Raw genomic sequence first — 21,530 nt, 5'->3', positions numbered from 1 at the left:
CCATAAGGGTGACTGTGGATAAGATGTTGTGCTGCAAAGTGTTTTGGCATGCGGTCAAAAGAGGCGCTCTCTAGATTAGAAGTCTCATCTCATTTGCTGCACCGCTTATCCTCAGTAGGGTCGCGGGGGAACTGAAGCCCATCCCAGCAATCATCAGGCAGTGGGCAGGGGACACCCTGAACTGGTTGCCAGCCAATCGCAGGGCACACAGGGACAGACAACTCGCTCGCTCATTCACACCTAGGGACAATTTGGACCAATCCACCTGAAATGCTTGTCTTTAGAATGTGGGAGGAAACCAGAGTGCCCAGAGGAAACCCGCGCAAGCACGAGGAGAAAATACAAACTCCGCACAGGAAGTCCGGTAGCTGGATTTGAACCCACACAGGAGGTTCCCAAGACCTTAGAACTGTGCCTGCACACGCGCTTACCACTGCGCCGCCGTGCTGCCCCTAGATTAGAAGTACTTAATGTCATTTGGCAAGCAAAGACTTAACGGTGAGAGCTCAGCGCGATATACAGGTGGACTTGTCCCAACACACACATCACAACAAAACTATCCATCCATTATCTGTACCGCTTATCCTCAGTAGGGTCGCGGGGGTGCTGGAGCCCATCCCAGCTATCTCCGGGCAGTGGGCAGGGGACACCCAGAACTGGTTGCCAGCCAGTTTTTGGAATGTGGGAGGAAACCGGAGTGCCCGGAGGAAACCCATGCAAGCACAGGGAGGACATACAAACTCCACACAGGAAGTCCAGTAGCTGGATTTGAACCCAGAACTGTTCCGCACTCGCGTTAACCACCGTGCTGCCACAACAAAACTAATCCCCCCAAAACAGTTACGACACGGCTAAAAATAAAAGGTTGCATTTAATCGACAAAATATAGAACTAAACTGATTTTTACAAGCAAAGTGATCTGCCATCTAACATATTTTTTTGTTTACATTGCTAAAACAATATATCACTAATAATAACTAATACAACTTAATATTGATTTAAAAATGCTCTAGGTGATGAATGGAAAATTACTTGAAAGACAAAACTGTCAAATAAAAACAATACTGAAAATCGAAAAATATGTTACACAAAAATACAGTATGTGAACATTGGTAGATATATTTTTTACGTTTCCTATTTCATCGAAAAAATACATAGTTTGACAAAAATAAGACTTGCAGAAATTGTTGACGGGTTTAAAATATTGATACATTGCCTATTCTAAAAGAAAATAACTTGAAATAGAAAATATAGTTCGATAAATGAAAATAAACCCGAAAAAATATCTTTGAAAAGCGTTTTTTTACCGTAAAATAAAAACATAAGGCATACAATAACCAATAAAACTAGATTCCATTTTCCCATGCAGTCCAGAATCGAGTGACAGATACTTAACAGCAGATGGCGCACTTACCCTTTAATTGACAATAACAAAGTAGAAGAGTCAAACCTTTACAATCATATAAAAAAAAATCAACACACAAATACAAATGGAAAAAACTTCATGCCACTTTGAGAGAGTTATGGCTGTGATATTTAAAAAATAAGATAAGGAAATCCACGTGGCTGCCAGAAAATCAAAGGTCACACGGCCTACTTTAGATTATCCATTTGTGAAAGCCTAAATCGAATAAACACGAATAAACACGCCACGTATCGATGAAACGCTTGCAAGGCATGACCAATCGCTGCAAGAAAAACGGCAAGGTAGCAGAAATCGAATAAAGACGCTCCGTATTGATGAAACTCTTGCAAGGCATGACCAATCGCTGGATGAAAAACGGCAAGGTAGCAGAAATCGAATAAAGACGCTCCGTATCGATGAAACTCTTGCAAGGCATGACCAATTGCTGCAAGAAAAACGGCAAGGTAGCAGAAATCGAATAAACATCCACCGTATCGATGAAACGCTTGCAAGGCATGACCAATTGCTGCAAGAAAAACGGCAAGGTAGCAGAAATCGAATAAACATCCCCGTATCGATGAAACGCTTGCAAGGCATGACCAATCGCTGGATGAAAAACAACAAGGTAGCAGAAATAGAATAAACACACCCGTATCGATGAAACTCTTGCAAGGCATGACCAATCGCTGTGAGAAAAACAACAAGGTAGCAGAAATAGAATAAACACACCCGTATCGATGAAACTCTTGCAAGGCATGACCAATCGCTGCAAGAAAAACGTCAAGGTAGCAGAAATCAAATAACCACGCACCTTAACAATAAGACTCTAGCAAGGCATGACCAATCGCTGGATGAAAAACAACAAGGTAGCAGAAATTGAATCAAGACGCCCCGTATCGATGAAACTCTTGCAAGGCATAACCAATCGCTGGATGAAAAACAACAAGGTAGCAGAAATTGAATCAAGACGCCCCGTATCGATGAAACTCTCGCAAGACATGACGAATCGCTGGAAAAAAACGGCAAGGTAGCAGGAATCGAATAAACACACACCTTAACAATAAGACTCAAGCAAGGCATGACCAATCGCTGCAAGAAAAACAAAAAGGTAGCAGAAATCGAAATAACCACGCACCTTATCCATAAAAAACTTGCAAGGCATGACCGATCGCTGCAGGAAAAACGTCCGAGATCTCAGATGAGAGCTTCATCGGCGTCCGCTCGGTCGGCGCGAGCGGAGAAAACATCGGCCAGCATATGTTTGGGGATCTCGGTTCCTCGAACGCGAAGGGCGTAACAGGCGTCCTCCACTTTGGCCAGACTTTGGCGCAAAGTGTGCAGTTTCTTGGAGACTTCGTAGGGGCCGCTATTGCCCACCAGGGAGAAACCGTCGTGGATCTGGCGCAGGAAGTGGCAAAGGCGGAAGGGCGTGTCCATATCGCCGTTGCCGACGCTGCCGATGCACAACCGCATCAGCTCGCCCGTCAAATCGGCCACGCCCAACAGGTAGTCGGCAGGCATCACCTGGAAAGTGGGCCGGTCCCCTTCCTGTGAGAGAGCAAAGGTCCGGATTAAATGTCCGTGACGCCACAACATGTTCGTCCGTAGTGTTAGCGAATCACATTCTTATTTTTCTACCAAACAAAAGGAGTCAAAATAGGGGTTGTTTAGGCAAAAAAAATTACAATTGTGAAAAAAAAAAGTCCCAATATTGGTGTTATATGAATGAATTTCTTATCAGTTAGTCGTCTTCAATAACTGATGAAAGTCAAGTCAAGTCATGTTTATTTGTGACGCCCTTAATCACAAAGAGTCTCAAAGGGCTGCACAGACCACAGATTATTGCAAACCACAGAATATTATGACACCATCCCCTGATCTAAACCCTACATGAGGGCAATGGAAAACTCCAAAAACTCAACATGAGGAAACTGAAGAAACCCTGAGAAGGGACAGTCTCAAAGGGCTGCATAGAACACAGACTATTGCACACTACAGACTATTATGACACCATTCCCCTGATCTAAAACCAACATGAGGGCAAGGGAAAACTCAAAAACCTCAACATGTACAGTGTTCATTTTACCTGTGAAAAGTGATGGGTCCGGGGGACTCCCATGCTCCAAAATTTATGGGTCCCAACAGAGATCTATGGGTCCCCAAAATTTAGTGTGCTCCATGCCCTTACAATCGTATTTTCCCTTACAAAATACAAAATAATCTTACACCCTATATTTTTTTCAAACGTGTTTATTTATGTAGTTTAACATGTTATATTGTACATGTGTTTCCTTATATCATATATATTGTTAATGAACATTTTGTTGTGAGACACGGAGTTGCTCGACATGAATGAGGTTTATTATAAAAAAAAAGTTATAAAATGAAGTCGCTTGGACGTTCACTGTAGAAGGAAAAAATACATGCAAATAGAATTAAGTAGAATAGCACATTTACGTATTCAAATTATGAATTCATTTTCTGCATTAAATTATTGTTGGTAATATACTGATTAAAAGGGATCACCACAAACCTGTCTTTTTTCATTTTCTCCTTTTATCTTTCCTTTTTTTTCTTAACTTCTTTATACAACATCATCATTCGTAATATAATGCATCAAAGCAAGTGAGCCGTTTGAGAGCCAGCTCTCTTTAATGAGTTGAGCCGAAAAAGCCGGTTCTCTAAAAAGAAACGGACTTTCACTACACAACTCAAACTGGAGATCGGCGTGCGGACGAAAACTTGAACCGCGAGACCAAAACAACAATGGCGGATCTGCCTCACGAAAAGTTTGGAGTGCGGTAAATCTTTGTTAAAAAATGATAATGACAATTTGGTGTCAAAAAAGTTGCGTCCAGGGGACGCACGTTGATTCGACACGATGCGTCCCCAGCATAAATAATGCGTCTACGAGAATACTGCATGTAGAAAATGAAGAAACCTTGAGAAGGGATCGCACATGAGGTAATCCCCCTTCCAGTATGACCAGGTTGCAATGGATGTTGCAATAAAAAAATAATACACAGATATCATCAACATAAAATCTAGGTTATTCATATGCTATAGAATAAAAGGGTGTTTTAAGCCTAGATTTAAACAGTTCCACTGCGGTTGCAGATTGTAGTGGCCTGTTGAGGTGTAGCATGCACCTGTTCTTTTGGGCGCAACCGCTAGGGGCAAATGACGCTTCATTGGACAATTTTAACTAACAACAAACAAGCTAATGTCAGCTGCCGTTAATCAAAAGGGAAGAAATGCAATGGTGAAAAGAGCAATGTTGGTGCCATTTTTAAGCAGACATGATGAGAAATATGGCAAAAATTTTGAGCAGTTACAAGCACTTCACCCAAAACTTAAGCACTTTTCTGTTTTTTTTCTCTGCATTTTCAAGGATTTCAAGCACTCAGAGCCAGCAACGGTTATAATCCTATATTATTGTTATAAATTATTATCATTATTAGTTGTAGTAAGAGGGCAGCACGGCGGCGCAGTGGTTAGCGCTTGTGCGGCACAGTTCATGTCATGGGAACCTGTCGTGGGTTCAAATCCAGCTCCGGACTTCCTGTGCGGAGTTTGTATGTTCTCCCCGTGCTTGCGTGGGTTTCCTCCGGGCACTCCGGTTTCCTCCCACGTTCCAAAAACATGCATTTCAGGTGAATTGGCCGGTCCAAATTGTCCCTTGGTGTGAATGAGCGAGTGAGTTGTCTGTCCCCGTGTGCCCTGCGATTGGCTGGCAACCAGTTCAGGGTGTCCCCTGCCCACTGCCCAGAGATGGCTGGGATGGGCTCCAGCCCCCCCACGACCCTAATGAGGATGAGCGGTACGGCTAATGAGATGAGATGAGTTGTAGTAAGATTATACTGTTTTAGATAGAACAGATGATTATTCTTATGATGAAGTACTGCCATATAATTATAAAATATATCTGATTTTTATAATAACTTTTATGAATATGTGTATTTATGATCAAATGAATGATTATTATTATTATAAAATATACATTGTTATTGTTGTTATTATGAAATAGAATGAATCATTATTGAATGCAATACATTCTAAAAATAATAATTATATGCTTATATAATGATTTGATTATTATAATATGTAATAATTGATGCTCCCTCCCGCAATTACTTACAATTGTTTCGGCTCATTTTGTCCTTCATTTTTTTTCATTAATAATGGTTTAAAATCAAGGTGCAAGCAGAGTTCTTTGTAAAAATCTCACAAAATACTGCAAACGAGGATACTGACATTTACCTTGGGTGCAGACGGCGCCGGGCAGATAGAAGTGCATTGTGTGCATCGCTCAGCCCACCCTTACCGCTCACCCGATCAAATTGCTCTTTGTGCTTGGCTGGCGTTTCTGGGTGTTTACAGGTTTTCTCTGGGTTTTTATCCTCAAGTGTCTAAACAGTAAGCCTAAATTGTTTATTGACCTTCCATTTAAAGGATTCCTTAGTAGCCAAACTACAGCCAGAACATGGTCTGTTGGTGTGACAACTCCACTTTAAACTGTAGTGGAGAGTATGCTCTTTATTACTGGACTGAACCATTCTTAATGAGAGCGCTATTTCGGCTATTCGCACAATAGACTTGACTCCGCGCGTATCACATTTGGAACGCACATGAGATTTGCATGGGCATGATTTCATCTCCGAGCCATAAGTTCTCATGAAAAGAGCCGTAGGTTCCCGACTCCTGATCTGCTGTTTTTTTTCTAATACGTTTTTAATATCTGTGACTTACAAGGGTTAAAAGGTAGGAAGAAATCTGAAGAGAAAAATCATAAAAATGATTTTTTTTCTTTGTTACGAAATAAAAAAGGATTATAAAAGATTATTTTTTTCCAAGTTTCCATCTCCAGTCTTGAAATGATTTTCCATTTACATCTTAGAAAGGTTAAACGTGTTAGAAATAAACCTCATCTCCTGCCGTGAAGACCAGGCTTCTGTTGATCTCCTCCAAGCTGATCAAGCTTCCATGACGGATGTAATGCTGGAAGGAGGCCGCTTCCGTGTATTCTTGGATTCCTACAACAAATCAATACATAAATGTAATGGTGTTTCACCAAGAAATGTCTCGGAGAAAAATTCTATCCATCTACCTTGGTCATATCCCTCAAGAGGGGTGACCGACAGCAAGACAAACACATACAATAACCAAGAGAAGAAAAAATAACAAAAACACACACAAACATTTTTGGACCATGGCCAACCCAATTGCCCAAACACCCAAACAAGTTAGGCACCTCGGCACCCAAGTCGGTCATGCTTTCGTCCCTCCGGATGAAACGGGACACAAGAAAGCGGCCGTGTCACTCGGGTCAGGGTGACACAACACACTCTTCTGTTCAGGGCCTGACACCTTTCACTGGTTTACCCCTGCCGCATCATAACAGTGACCATCCCATCCCACTATCCTTTTCCATTACCTCTCCACTCATTCCTATTACCAACAAGAGCTCTAGCTTCCACTAGATTTAGACCTCTTTCCTGCAGTGCATTTAGATAGGTAGATACTTTATTCATCCCCGCAGGGAAATTCACATTTCCAGCAGCATCCCTTCGCTGAGAACAATACAATAATAAAGCAAAAGGAATACAATATACAAATACCCAATGTGACGTGCTAAAACCCACTGTAGCGTGTTGTATAGAGTATTTAAAAAGTGCTACGTAAAATACACACTGCAATAAAAGTACGGTAATATGCAATGTAGGGGGTGTGGTTTAATGTGGGCCTTTACTCCGCCGGGTGGAGTTAAAGAGCCTCATGGCATGAGGAAGAAAAGATCTCTTCAGTCTGTCCGTGGTACAAGTCAGTGACAGCAGTCTGTCGCTGAAGCTGCTCTTCTGTCTGGATATAATGCTGTGTAGCGGATGTGATGAATTGTCCATGATTGACCGCAGCTTTTTCAGTGCCCGTCTCTCTGCTACTGTTGTCAGGCTGTCGATTTATAAAACCAACCATCCATGTCAATCGCGGCCTTCCTCTTGGTCTCCTTTCATTGACTTCTGCTTTGTAGATCCTCTTCAACAGTCGCTCCTCATCCATCCTATCCATGTGTCCAAACCAACCGGTGTACTCTCTTATTCACACGCTTGCTCAGTTCCACTACTACTCATGTTCTGTCTCTCACAATTTCATTTCTCAATCTATCCAATCTTGTCACTCCTAACATACTCCTCAAACACTTCATCTCAAAAACATTTAATTTCCTTCTTAAATCTGCGTTCAGGCTCCAAGTCTCTCCACCATACAACACAGTCGGCACAATCACACTCCCATACCGTCCCCTCTTAACATCCATACTCATACTCTTGTTGCTCATCACTCTCCTCGGAGCACCCAAAACCTTGCTTCCTTGATTCACTCTGTGCAAGAGAAAAATGCAAAGATAAAACAGATTTTTTTTACTTATACAAAGTAGGGATGCACACTAATTATCAGGCCCATAACAACCAAATATGACGTCACCGTTATCGACCGGATAGAACAAAAAAGAGAGGATAATTAGTCAAACCTCATTTTCCATGAAAGCGAAACAATATTATTATTCTAATTTTACGTTTTCCCTGCTGTCGCCCATCTGCTTGATCCAATCAATAACAACTTGCTTCGACTTTCATGGCTATAGACCGAGGGTGTCAAACTGATATTAGCTTGGGGGCCTAATGTCAGAAAAACTATCTCACTCACTGGGGAAGGACTAGTAAACTTATGGCATAAAGAGCATGCCTTAGCTGGAGGGTTGGGGGTCTTTTCAGAGGCTCACATTTCATTATGATTCAGGGTTTAAGATAAGAATATAAAACCAAGATCTCCTCTCTTGTGCTGTTTATCAACTGTGCATTCGTTTAAAAAAACAACCACTATTGTATTCATTTCCACTACAGTTTACTGTATTTACTTGGGAAAAACGAATGCAGACTGGAAAATAGCATACAAACACTTATTTACATGCTTGATTAAATAATTAGAAGTTTTCTTTTTATTTTTATGTTTCTAGGGAAAATGATTACCTGAATATATGAACTTGGCTGTTAGATTGTGTGTCTTTTATGAAAAGAAGCTAAAAGTCAAGTCAAGTCAAGTCATGTGTATTTGTGACGCCCTTAATCACAAAGAGCTGCACAGATTATTGCAAACCACAGACTATTATGACACTGTCCCCTGATCTAAAACCTACATGAGTGCAAGGAAAAACTCAAAAACTCAACATGAGGAAAATGAAGAAACCTAGAGAAGGGACAGTCTCAAAGGGCTGCACAGACCACAGACTATTGCACACTACAGACTATTATGACAGCATCCCCTGATCTAAAACCTACATGAGGGCAAAGAAAAACTTAAAAAACCTAAACATGAGGAAAATGAAGAAACCTTGAGAAGAGACCCCACATGAGGTAATCCCCCTTCCGGGATGACCAGGCTGCAATGGATGTTGCAATAACCAATAACACACAGTGTAAAATTGGCTGTTTTGGATATGTGCATTTCCCAGACTTACGTTTCAAACATCAGTCTAATTTCATTTGTTATATCTATAAGCGCGTTTTTATTTCTTATATCCTTTTATTGTGAAGTCGCGCTCGTGTGTGTGTTCCTTTTCCTGTTTTCTGTGACGAATAATAAACCACGCCTACGGAGTGGGAGTTTCAGTCTGCCGGGGAGGTAGCCGGGGTTAGGATGGCTACGTTAGCAGGGCTGCAGCTTCCACGAAGTAGATTAAAACCAAAATAGATGCTTTTATCTGGGTAATTCTGCCAACAAAGAGTTTATATAATATTTAGCTCTTACACACAGATATTGTCAACATACAATATAGGTTATTCATATGCTATCGAATAGAAGTATGTTTTAAGCCTGGATTTAAACACTTCCACTGAGGTAAAACTTATTTAAATGTCTACAAAGACAACTAGGTGTTAGCTTTTTGTAATTTGGTAGTTTTTTTATGGCCTCTGTGAAATTGAATTTAATAAAACTAACACTGGGATTGTTTTCCTCGATGTTCTCTGGTTAAATAATGGTAGACAGCAAATAAAGCGACAGTGGGTGCTTTGCTAGTGGCGCCTGGCTTTGGCCACATCTAGTGAAGTTATTGTGTGATGCAGCTCATTTTTCTCTTGCGCTTCTCTTGGCATTGTCTCGCGGGCCACATATGGATCGCCGGGCCACGCCTTCGACACATGTGTAGAGACCATTAATGTTTTTGAAATAGATCAAAGAAAAAAATGAACCTCCTTCTCTCCCAGGAACCTCAAGACTAGATGTTTTAGTCCTCCACGAAACTTACGGAGCAATTGTGTTTGGTACATGTTTCGGAATGTTGAAAAATAGTTGCTGGAACATAAATGGCCCCCGAGCCATATTTGAGACACCCTTAAGGTTGCAGTGGATTTACACAAAGCAGCTCGGTTTAGTTTAAAAAACACAGCCCACTATCTGCAGCGTCTCTCTGGCAGATGCAGATAAAGATTGAAACCGGTTTCCTGTCTTTTTTTTCTTTTTTTAAATTAAACAGTGGCCATTTTTTAAGTGTGGAGGCTCGAGGAGGGGGGCTTGTGATGACCCCTAGCATTTGTTTTGTGGCCCCTGAGCGAACAACAATCAAATAATGACAGGACGGAAGACTTTGTGTCCCCGGTTTACTTATCGGAGCCGCAATTCGACTTCAAAAGTCTCGCTATCTCACTCAAAGAGAAGGGGGGGTGCGCTGTCTCGACTTGCTACACTCGGAGATTTCGCGAATATTCTTAAGGTAAAAATTGCCATGTAGGTAATTTTTAATGTGTATTTTTTACACTACTTAATGGGGCTTCCTGATTTTGGTAAGAATTGTGATTTTTCAGACCAGTATTGCAATTTCAATGCGATTATTGACGTGAAAATTCAAGTCCTGTTTATTTGTTTGGCCCTTAATCACAAAGAGTCTCAAAAGGTTGCACAGACCACAGATTATTGCAAACTACAGACTATTATGACACCATCCCCTGATCTAAAACCAACATGAGGGCAAGGAAACACTCAAAAACCTCAACATGAAGAAACTGAAGTCAAGTCCTGTTTATTTGTGACACCCTTAATCACAAAGAGTCTCTAAGGGCTGCACACGCCACAGATTATTGCAAACTAACGACCACAATGACACCATCCCCCGATCTAAAACCTATATGAGGGCAAGGGAAAACTCAAAAACCTCAACATGAAGAAAATGAAGTCAAGTGACTGTTTATTTGTTTGGCCCTTAATCACAAGGAGTCTCAAAGGGCTCCACAGACCACAGATTATTGCAAACCACAGACTATTATGACACCATCCCCTGATCTAAAACCAACATGAGGGCAAGGAAACACTCAAAAACCTCAACATGAAGAAACTGAAGTCAAGTCCTGTTTATTTGTGACACCCTTAATCACAAAGAGTCTCTAAGGGCTGCACACGCCACAGATTATTGCAAACTAACGACCACAATGACACCATCCCCCGATCTAAAACCTATATGAGGGCAAGGGAAAACTCAAAAACCTCAACATGAAGAAAATGAAGTCAAGTGACTGTTTATTTGTTTGGCCCTTAATCACAAGGAGTCTCAAAGGGCTCCACAGACCACTGATTATTGCAAACCACATACTATTATGACACCATCCCCTGATCTAAAACCAACATGAGGGCAAGGAAACACTCAAAAACCTCAACATGAAGAAAATGAAGTCAAGTGACTGTTTATTTGTGACGCCCTTTATAACTAGAAGTCTCAAAGGGCTGCACACACCACAGATTATTGCAAACTAACGACCACTATGACACCATCCCCCGATCTAAAACCTACATGGGGCCAAGGAAAAACTCAAAAACCTCAATAATGAAATCTCTGCAGAAATGTGAGGGGTGTATTCACTCTTGTATATTTTGTTAAACAAATTACCGTAAAATGCGGACTATAGAGCGCACCTGATTATAAGCCGCACGCACTACATTTTACGGGCATTATTGGTTTTGTCCTTACACAAACCGCACCTGTGTATAAGCCGCATGCGCCCACATTAAAACATGTAGCAAAGTCAAAAGCTTATCCAAAATTTGAATAGGTGCCGCGATTGTAACTATAAATATAGTATACAATCCAAACACCACAATCGGCAACATGAAAGGAAAATGATACCTGTAATTAGAATTTAATGCAGACCTTTAAAGTCCGGGTCCCGTTGAAAGTAATCCAATGAAAAAAATGAATATTTCCAAAGTTAAGGGTGGGAAAAATATATACCGTTATCCACTATTGTCCGTTGCAAAAACAAACAGATTCTACTCAGCTTCACCCCACTTCCCGTCAGCCCGCGTTTGCTCCACCCCTTCTTTTTGATTCGTTCGGAGAAAACATATCACAATAAGTCTCTAAAATAAATACATTAAAAAATATACAGTTGCAAATACATATTATACATGGTTACACATATTTACAAAAAAAGAGTGAATGGTCGTCTCTGTGTGCCCTGCGACTGGCTGGCAACCGGTTCAGGGTGTCCCCTGCCCACTGCCTGAAAATAGCTGGGATGGGCTGCAGAACCCCGTGGCCCTACTGAGGATAAGTGGTGTGGACAATGGATGGATGGAATGGATTTTCCAAAGACCACTTGGATAATCCAGAAGATCATTTTTACCATTACAATTAAAAAAACATTTATTTCCCAACCTAATTTTATTTTTTTTAATTTCACAAAGTGATTTTTATGGATTTTTTTTGACATTCTGTCTCTCATAGTTAAAACAAATCTATGGTAGCAATTACAGTCTTCTCTCATCTTTATATGTGAGAAAACTTGCACAATTTCTTACTGGTGAAATACTTTTGGGCCCACTGTATGCTTGTAAACAGGGTTGGGTAGGGTTACTTTAACAGGATTACTTTCAATTACTTTTGGATTACTCCAATACCAAATATGCTAATAAAAGACAAAAGAAACTAAATATGAATAAAATGATGACTCACAACACGTGATAAGCTTTCTCTCCTGGCTTTGATCTCTTTGATCTCCGGCAAAACGAACATAAAATGCGACAGAAACAATATGAAAATAAATCCAAACAGCTTGCAGTCACGCCACCGCATCCTAATTCAATTTAAATATCAGATTTAAATCCAAATCATTTTGAATTTTTTAAGTGCCTTAATAATTGGAATAGTCATTTTGAATCTAAATGTCTGGTTTCCTTGGTTGTGTGCTATTCAAATTGGTTTGCCTGAGGTTTTGAGTTGTTCCTTGCCCGCATGTTGGTTTGAGATCAGGTAATTGAGTCATTGTGATCCTGTGCAGTCCTTTGATACATTTTTGTGATTAAGGGCTATATAAATAAATGTGACTTGACAGAAACAAAATGAAAATAAATCCAAACAGCTTTTTGCTGTTCCATGTATTCCGTTACTCCCCAAGCCTGCACAAAATGGAGTCATTTTATTCATATTTAGTTTCTTTTGTCTTTTATTAGCATATTTGGTATTAGATTAACCCAAAAGTAATTGAAAGTAATCCTGTTAAAGTAGCCCTACCCAAAAGCACTCAAACTGAATGTTTCTTCACCACTTGCCATGCAAAACCTCAGCTAATAATAGAATCCGTTGCCTTGCCATCAGGAGCAATTAGGTTGAGAAAGATTTCCCCTGAATATAATTAACGACCACTTTATGATAAAAGCGGCGCCATTGTTCTATATCTGGAGACTCCTTGTGCGGATTATCTCCAAAGCTTCTAAATGGAGCTCTAATAAAAGATGATAAAAAAATCAGAGAAGGGGAAGGCTTCTAATTGGAGAGAACTGCCACTTGTCACGTCACATTGATTTAAGAGTGAGTGCAATCTAAAATGAACTTCCCTCTCCCTCGAGATAACACAAAATGGCCTCCAAACCGCAAACGTTACGGCTAACACGAACGCGGAGTGATGCAACAAGTGGAAAAACAGCGTTATCAGACTTTGTTACTGTTAATGCGAGCCTGCCAAGGTCACTCTCCCACACAAACACTCTTATGACCAGACAGAGGACATACGGTTGACCCTCCCGATACAGTCTTATGAGTTTTTCACTTCACGTCAAGGAATAAGATTTTTTTCAGCCATTTTACAACGTTCAAACTGAGTTGCGTCTCTAGGATGCCTGTCTGCTGTTAGTGGACATCATATAAAATGCCGATCTGCTATTGGATTGCATCACATTCATGAAAACGGCTGAACAACCTCCCACTATGCCTTTCACTACAGCAGTGTTCTCGTTTGCCCGCGTCCCTGCGTCCTAGACGCATAATTTTTGCTGGGGACGCATCGTATCAAATCAACGTGCGTCCCCGGGACGTAACTTTTTTGACACCAAATTGTCATTATTACCCTTTTTTTAACAAATATTTACCGCGCTCCAAACTTTTCGTCAGGCAGATCCGCCATTGTTGTTTTGGTCTCGCACCGATCTTGGCAAACGAGATCTCGTTGCTTCGGGATGACGTTATTGTTTTGGTGGTTCTCGAGTGTAAGAGAAGTATGCCTTCGTAAAAACAGTTGGTATTAGGTGCAAATCAACAAAAAATTGGTCTTTTCTTCAGTGTCGGTAATAAGTCGAATCATAATACAGAAAGTGGTAACGACGGCAATAATTCCGGCACGAAAAAACGGCGGAGAAATTCTTCAGAAGACCGCCAAGGCAAGGAAAGCACGTGTTTTGAAGCGAACGATTCGACGAAAGATAAACAAAAGAATACTCCTAGCAAGAAAAGGACTTTTCTGCCAAAATGGACTTAATTATATTCCTGGTTACGCTATGAGGATGATGACAATGGAGGCTACATGTTCTGTGATGCGTGTACCCAGCGTGACAAAAAAACTGGATTGCATAAATCATTTCGCTATAGGAACTTTCAGAAAAGCACATTGGATCGGCACGACGACAACGAAAACCTCAAATTAGCTATGGAAATTCCGTTGCTCCAATTGGACCTTGAGAAGGCATTACAACTGTGGCGGGACAGCAAACCACGAAGAATATATGAACTGAAAAATCTGAAGTGATTAAAACTGCATGAATATATAGACTAATATTTCAGCAATATTATTTTGTATAATGCACAATATTTTTGTGAACTGAAAAATCTGAAGTGATAACTGCTTTGTATTACCAATTAAGTGTGATGATTAAAACTGAATAAATGTATAGATTTCTATATTTATTTATATCAACCTCAATAACACTAAATTTTGGGGACCCATAGATCTCTGTTGGGACCCATAGATTTTTGAGCATGCGAGTCCCCGGGACCCATCACTTTTCACAGGTAAAATGAACACTGCTACAGTATCATTTTTTGTGCCGCATTTCTTTGCTATGTCTTGCAGTGATGCTAAAGGGAGAAGCAAAAACATGACAACCATAGACTCAAACCTTCTGCTGATCCAAACTACAAAAACAGCACGCAAATGGCTTGCTTGCAGCGTTGAATGGCCGTAACTAATTAAAGATGGCGATTCAAGAAAGAACATTTTCTGAGGGTTTACAATGCTCAGAAGTGGATTTTTTTTATGAATAATTTCTATTTGAATCTGCCGTTTACTCCCCCTTCTATATCCACCCAATCATATGCAATTATATTACACATAAGTAGCACTTACTATATACCAGGGGTCTCCAACATGGTGCTTGCGGGCACCAGGATGCTCCTTAAGCACACCTGAGTAACCCGCGACATGGATCTGAAAATAACTGCCTAGTGATGGATCATTGTGATTTTCTAGCACGAGAAATCATTGACATGATCGGTTTTTAAGTGGTTGATTCTGCTTATTTTAACCCTACTTCTAACAATTACAACCTATATTAATAACATTGTAACAAGATAGTAATTACATAAATTGCTATTTTAGAAATGCATATACTGTAAATTCCGGACTATAAGCCGCTACTTTTTTCCCTAACTTTCAACCCTGCGGCTTATTCAGTGATGCGGCCAATTTATGTAATTTTTCTAACGGCCGCCAGCAGCGCTCGAGTGTTGCTACCATTAACTGCCCTGTTACAGCCACCGTTTGGGATGAAAGCTATATTATTATTATTAAATCTTTGAAAACTCTCTCGGTGTACCGTCTTTCTTTGTAAATATGTGTAACCCATGTATAATATGTATTTCCAACTGTATATTTTTGTAATGTATTTATTTGTATTTATTTTAGACACTTATTCTGATATGTTTTTCACGGGTGAACGAAAAAGGAGGGGCGGAACAAACGCGGGGTGCCGAGTTGAAGTGGGGACCGCTAAAGGTGAGGGACAAACAAGGAAAGAAGAGGGGGTAAAAAGTTGGTTAAAGAAAAAGGAGTTGCGTGAGTAAATGTGTTCATCTGATACATTTTTCCCACCCTTACCTTTGGAAATCTACACTTTGTTCCTTGGATTACTTTCAACGGGACCCGGACTCTGCAGGTCTGCATCAAACCTTAAGGACCGGTATCATTTTCTGTTCATTTTGCCGGCTTTGATTTTTGGACTGTGGACTTTAACAAAGGACATTTAGTTTCAATCGCGGGACTTGAAGTCGGGTTTGGGTTAATTTTGTGTTTGTATTACACGTTTAAATGTGGGCGCATGCGGCTTATATACAAGTGCAGCTTCTGTATGTACAAAATCGGTTTTCCTCTTAAAATGTGGTGGGTGCGGCTTAGAATCCGGTGCGCTCTATGGTCCGGAATTTACGGTAAAACTGGTAGCCCATGGCGCTAATCAGTAACAAAAATTTAGCTCTCAGGTTAAAAAAGATTAATGACCCTTGCTGTGTTATATTTTTGTATATATTGATATTACTGTTTTACATTCTGTGCACAAGCGCTTCATAATAAAATGTATTATTAATATCATTGTATACTATTTCGTTATTTTATCCGGCGTGCCGGGTTTTGAAAGCATTATCTAATTAGCATAATTTTCTATCCTCCGCTATACGGCAATTTCACTTTGTGATCCCCATCTCAGAGATGATTCATATCATATATCAGGCTATACTCCGTAGGTCGCCATGACGACACAGACTTAGAAGTACACAAAAAGTGAAGGGAAACTTACCTGCCGTGAAAGCTCTGTGAAACTGATAGATGTCCTCTCCTCGAAGTTCTTTTGCGATCTGACGGATTTTCTGCCTCACCCCCGCGAGTTTCTCATCTGCCTCATTGAGAATGGGCTCTGCATCTGGAACGCTTTCAACACAAAAAAGAATAAAAGTAGTATTGTGGGAATGGATACACTGCGATTCGTCTGATAAGTAAACACAAGACCTGTGAGGACTGTTCTTATTCTCCTTGTAGAAAAAAGTGAAAATAAATTCATTAGAAGGAATTCCATAAGGGAATTCATGACAACAAAATCTTAAAGTGATAGTGTAAAATAATTCACCACTAGAGGTCAGTGCGGCTGAAAAGAGCCGATAGCATAATTTGGTCAGACTTGGTGCGAGTGGCTTTCTTTAGCGGTTAGCAGGAGAAGCTTCTAATAAGGCCAGTAAAAGATTGCAAGAGCTTTATTTACACAGAGCGGATGACAGCAAGCCAAAACTCGCAATCAAGTGACTAACATGAGTGGCTAGAGAAGAAGACAGTGGGGAAAAAAACAACATATAACTGAATGGTGTAACTCAGTGATGTTCAATTGCATGAGCAACTTTGGAAGGAAAGTGACACTGAAGGATGAAGCAGGAGCAGCTAACAATGACAGGAGCACACAGTGGCGAGCTATAGCCTGCAGCCATGTGTTTAAAAAGAGTGGCTAGAGAAGGACACAGTAGAAAAACATAGAAGACGCCCGACTCACTGAACTCAGGGACATTTAGCAGTGGAAGGCAGGTGACTTCGAATGCATAACAATAACCGTAGCGACTAGCAGAGAGCCATTGCCTGCAGCCAAGTGACTAATATGAGTGGGTAGAGAAAGAAACCATAGAAAAAAGATGCGTATGCCCTATGAGAGTACTCAGCAGCCATCACATTTGGGGCTAATCTGTGTCCCGTTATGGGCTGTTATAAGAGCATCGTTGAGACAACCTAGCTTAGCAAAATCTTCATTCAGGCTACCGTGGTCGTAAGATGGCGGCCACAAATCAACTTTTTCAAGTTGTATAATATAAATACAAATTTCGAAACCTAAAATCATGTTTATGAGATGAAACTACAGTTTTTAATTAAAATTCGAATCAGTTGTGTTGCATTTAGAATAATGAACTACTTTCACACCACAAGGGGTTGCTTAAAAGGCCCTTTGAAATAAAATGTATTATCAATTTTATAACACAATAAATACATACTAGAGCTTTTATAATTAAAATATTCGTATGTATGTTTCTTTGAAACATGAAAAATACCATGTGACAGAGTTCTTCTATATAAAAAAGAAATGGTTACAGAAACACATTGTCCTTTTTGTGTTTATAAAATACAGTACAGCGGGACCTCGGTTATCGCGGTTCATGGGGACCAAAACCACCCGCAAAAAGTGAAAATCTGTGAAGTAGCGAAGCCCCTTCAAAATAAAAAAACCTTTGCAGTACACGCCCCCTGTATACAGTACAATACAGTACACCATATGGAATACGGTTAGAGAGAGAGATTCTTGTTAAACAATCAAACAATAAAACAAAATGTAACTTACCTCTTACAATAAGTTATTTTAAGCGTAGTTGATAAAAAGACCTGTGCAGTACGATGAGGTAATAACGATGAAGGACTGCACAGGGGCAGGAAGAGTTTTACTGCTCCTCGGATGACGGCGCAGACGATGCAGGAGAAGCTGCAGGAGGCGGCGTAATGGATATTGACGGGCTACGCTAGCGTAGCTATTTCCTGCTTTCAATTTGTCCAATAAACTCACTTTTTTGGTAATTGTTAGCATCTTTTGCTTTTTCTTTGGTTCACAAGCTGCACCAAGGGATGCGTTTAGGAGCCATCACGAGGACTTCACAAAACTTTAAAAGACAAAGGCTACAGTAATGGCGAGAAGCGTACGAGATATGAGTGGCATACTGTAGTGAATGGGCCGATGGGGAGTCGAGTATTCAGCGAGTGCTGGCCAATGAGCTTGCGTTTATGGCCGTGACGCTTAGCGTATATGTGCATTTCTTTGTGTTTTAAAATTTTGTAAAATGATGCAATTAATAATTCTAATTGAATACTTTGTTTTCAAATTTTGTAAAATAATGCAATTTCTAATTTTAATGTACCGTATTTTCCGCACTATAAGGCGCACCTAAAAGCCTTTATTTTTTTCAAAAGCTGACCATGCGCCTTATAATACAGTGCGCCTTATTTATGGAACAAAATTAATTCGCAAAGTCTTGCAACAAACTTGCAGCCGCCAACTAGATTTTCCCCCGAACGCCAAGTAGTCCGCGGTGTATGCTGGGATTTATTTACCGGCGTTTCATTGGCTAACCAATGTGTCAATCATCATTTGAATGGATCACTATTGGCTAAAGTTATTCGGAGGTAAAGGGGAGGATCCTTTTTATCATTTACAGGCTGGCATTGGCTTGAACGGCAAAACAAAGCCTGCAATTGGCCAAAAAAGACGTGTCTATCATCAGTTGAATCGATCACTATTGGCTAAAGTTATTCGGAGGTCAAGGGGCGGATCCTTTTTATCATTTACAGGCTGGCATTGGCTTAAACGGCAAAACAAAGCCTGCAATTGGCCGAAAAAGGTGAATGTGAATAGCATGTTAGGTCGAACTACGGCGGGGGAGGAAACAGTATTTTACTATTCTGTACTGTATTTGTAAATATTTTACTGTCCTGGATTTACTACACTCACGGATATAAGAGGACATTGGCTGCACATTATTATGAACACAACAACTTCGGTGAGCTACTACGGGTTTTATACTATCCCTGTATCTTGTTTCAGACTGAACTCGATGTTTCTGTGATAAGCGGTGCAGACAATGGATGGAATGGAGTGTCTATTTTTAAATTAAACTCAATTCCAAGTGTTTATTGTCATGTGCACAGTAAAGTTGCGAGCGAAAAAGCAAATAGAAACTAAGGAATGGTTGGCATTTCTTGAATCCCAAGACTTTAACCTTCCGAATGATGGAACGATGCATTTGAGTGACATCGTACGGACACCGCATCCGCACGTGTTCTCGACACGTATTTGCGTCTTTGCAAGCTTTGGGAATGTTAAGGGGGTAATAAGTTGGACTGAACTATCTGACTGTTGTCGACGTTCCCATTGTAGCGCCTTATAATCCGATGCGTCTTATGTATGTCAAAAATAGGACCAAAAACTATTTTTTCGGGGTGCGCCCTATAACCCGGTGCGCCTTATAGTGCGGAAAATACGGTAATATATATATATTTTTTTTACTATATATTTTTTTACTATTACAGGCCGCGACGCTCTGAACCCGCGAACGTCGAAGCGCGAAGTAGCGAGGTCCCACTGTATACACTTTCTGCATGACATCAACTTCTTAGTTCATCAGTTTTAACCAAATTAAGAAAAAAATATCACAAATACCTGGTGACTCTGTGCAGAAGAAAAATGGTCCTTTTGCTCTCTATGGTGATGTCACGACTGAGCTTGACGAGACGCTCGTATTTGTCGTGCTTGGTGTCGAGCTCCGTCTGAAAAACTGCGGAAAATGAGAAGTTCTTAAATAATGTGCATCCAGGTGAGACCCGGCATTATATACCTTTGAAGGCCGCAATGACGGGTGAGAACGGGTCGGCACCTCCCTCTGGAAGATGAGAAGAATTTTCATTTTTCTGTGGATGCACTTCAACAGTAATCAATGCCAAATAAATGAGCCCAATCAAATGCCTAACTACTGTAAGGGCCAATGAACTACAGTAGAGTTCCGGGATACAGTATCCTCCCCCTTACGGCATTTTCACTTAACAGTCAGGAATACGATGTTTTGGTCTTACTTTACGGCATTTTTCTCACAATAGGGCAACTTTACTTTGCGACCTCCACCTCAAAACAGAATTTTGGCGCATCCCACGGTTTTACTGTAGCTCTAATTCCAAACGACTCTCATCCAAATCTCCAGGACGAGTTACCTCTTATTTATCGATTGCTTTGGGCTATGACGCTATAATAATGATCTGGCGTTGTGTAATTCACAGTTCTGACAATTTAATTCGACAAAAGGTATTTGAAAACCCTTTAGTGAATTACACTGTAAATGAAAAACAACAGATATGTAAATCTCTGATATTGAATAGTAGAGTCATCTCTCGTTTATCGATTGCTTTGGGCTGATACGTATACCTATATATATTGACGTACGCTTTGCATTGGATTTGATTTCAATCGAAAATGTTTTTCATTTTATTTAACAAACCACACTGTTTATTGAATAAGACAAACATGGATCTGGAAATTGTTGAAAAGCCCCAGGACAAGTTACCGCTCGTTTATCGAATGCTTTGGGCTATATGTATATGTAAATCTCTGATATTGAATGCTAGAGTCCTCTCTCGTTTATCGATTGCTTTGGGCTGATACGTTAACTTATATCTTAAAGTACGCGTTGCATTGTATAGATTTGAATCGAAAATGTATTTAATTTTTTGTTTATAAATCACACTGTTAATTGAATAAGACAAAGATGTATCAGGAAATTGTTGAGCAGCAATTCAAGCATTTAGCAAAAATGGACGCATAATAAATGTGTTAAAGTAGCTAACGTAGGGCACAAAGGCTAAAACATGAGAGCCTAGCCTTTTATGACGAAAATATGAAACAGAATATAAACTCCCTTACCTTCTTGCTTATCCATCCTTCAAGGTTGCCGTAAAAAAAAAAATCACCTTTAACTTGTTTATTTATAACCCTGTTTAAAAGAGGGAAACGAGAAGTACTGTACTCTTACTTTACGGCTTAACTCGAAAAAAAATGATTGTGATTAAATTTTCAGCGGAATTTTTTCCAAATATATTTACAAAATGAAACTGAGAAAAAGATAAATGTAAAGTAATTCCAAGAGAGAACAATTTATATTACGTCGATTTGTTTTCAGGCAGTCAGACTGCATCGCTCGTTGTGGGACTTCTATGGGGGAAACCGGAAATGAGAAACGCATCCTGGGATA

At 40.2% G+C, this 21,530-nt stretch overlaps 1 protein-coding gene across 2 annotated transcripts; it reads right to left on the bottom strand.

Annotated features, from left to right (window-relative positions):
* Positions 1-1,329: 1,329 nt before the first annotated feature.
* Positions 1,330-21,508, bottom strand: tsnax (translin-associated factor X). 2 transcript variants are annotated; one of them, XM_088351607.1, is made up of 6 exons: positions 21,443-21,508; positions 20,127-20,171; positions 19,952-20,066; positions 16,511-16,641; positions 6,329-6,438; positions 1,330-2,953 (listed from the first exon to the last, which is right to left on the bottom strand). In XM_088351607.1, the coding sequence occupies exons 1-6, from the start codon at positions 21,471-21,473 to the stop codon at positions 2,600-2,602; spliced, it is 786 nt and encodes a 261-aa protein (XP_088207733.1). In that variant the 5' UTR covers positions 21,474-21,508; the 3' UTR covers positions 1,330-2,599. The 2 variants fall into 2 exon arrangements, with proteins under 2 accessions (XP_088207733.1, XP_088207734.1); XM_088351608.1 differs by having other exon boundaries at positions 21,203-21,491.
* Positions 21,509-21,530: the final 22 nt, after the last annotated feature.

Source organism: Urocampus carinirostris, chromosome 13 (assembly GCF_059441175.1).
Source record: "Urocampus carinirostris isolate Australia breed hairy pipefish chromosome 13, RoL_Ucar_1.0, whole genome shotgun sequence".
NCBI classification, from domain to species: domain Eukaryota; kingdom Metazoa; phylum Chordata; class Actinopteri; order Syngnathiformes; family Syngnathidae; genus Urocampus; species Urocampus carinirostris.
This window is presented reverse-complemented; position numbering and strand designations above follow the sequence as displayed.

Coding starts and splice junctions, on each gene's coding strand:
- tsnax (XM_088351607.1), bottom strand. CDS start 21,473: ATGCAGTCTGACTGCCTGAAAACAAATCGAC. Junction 20,067..20,126: donor CGTCATTGCGGCCTTCAAAG/GTATATAATGCC, acceptor CATTTTCCGCAG/TTTTTCAGACGGAGCTCGAC. Junction 6,439..16,510: donor TCACAGAGCTTTCACGGCAG/GTAAGTTTCCCT, acceptor GATTTGTTGTAG/GAATCCAAGAATACACGGAA.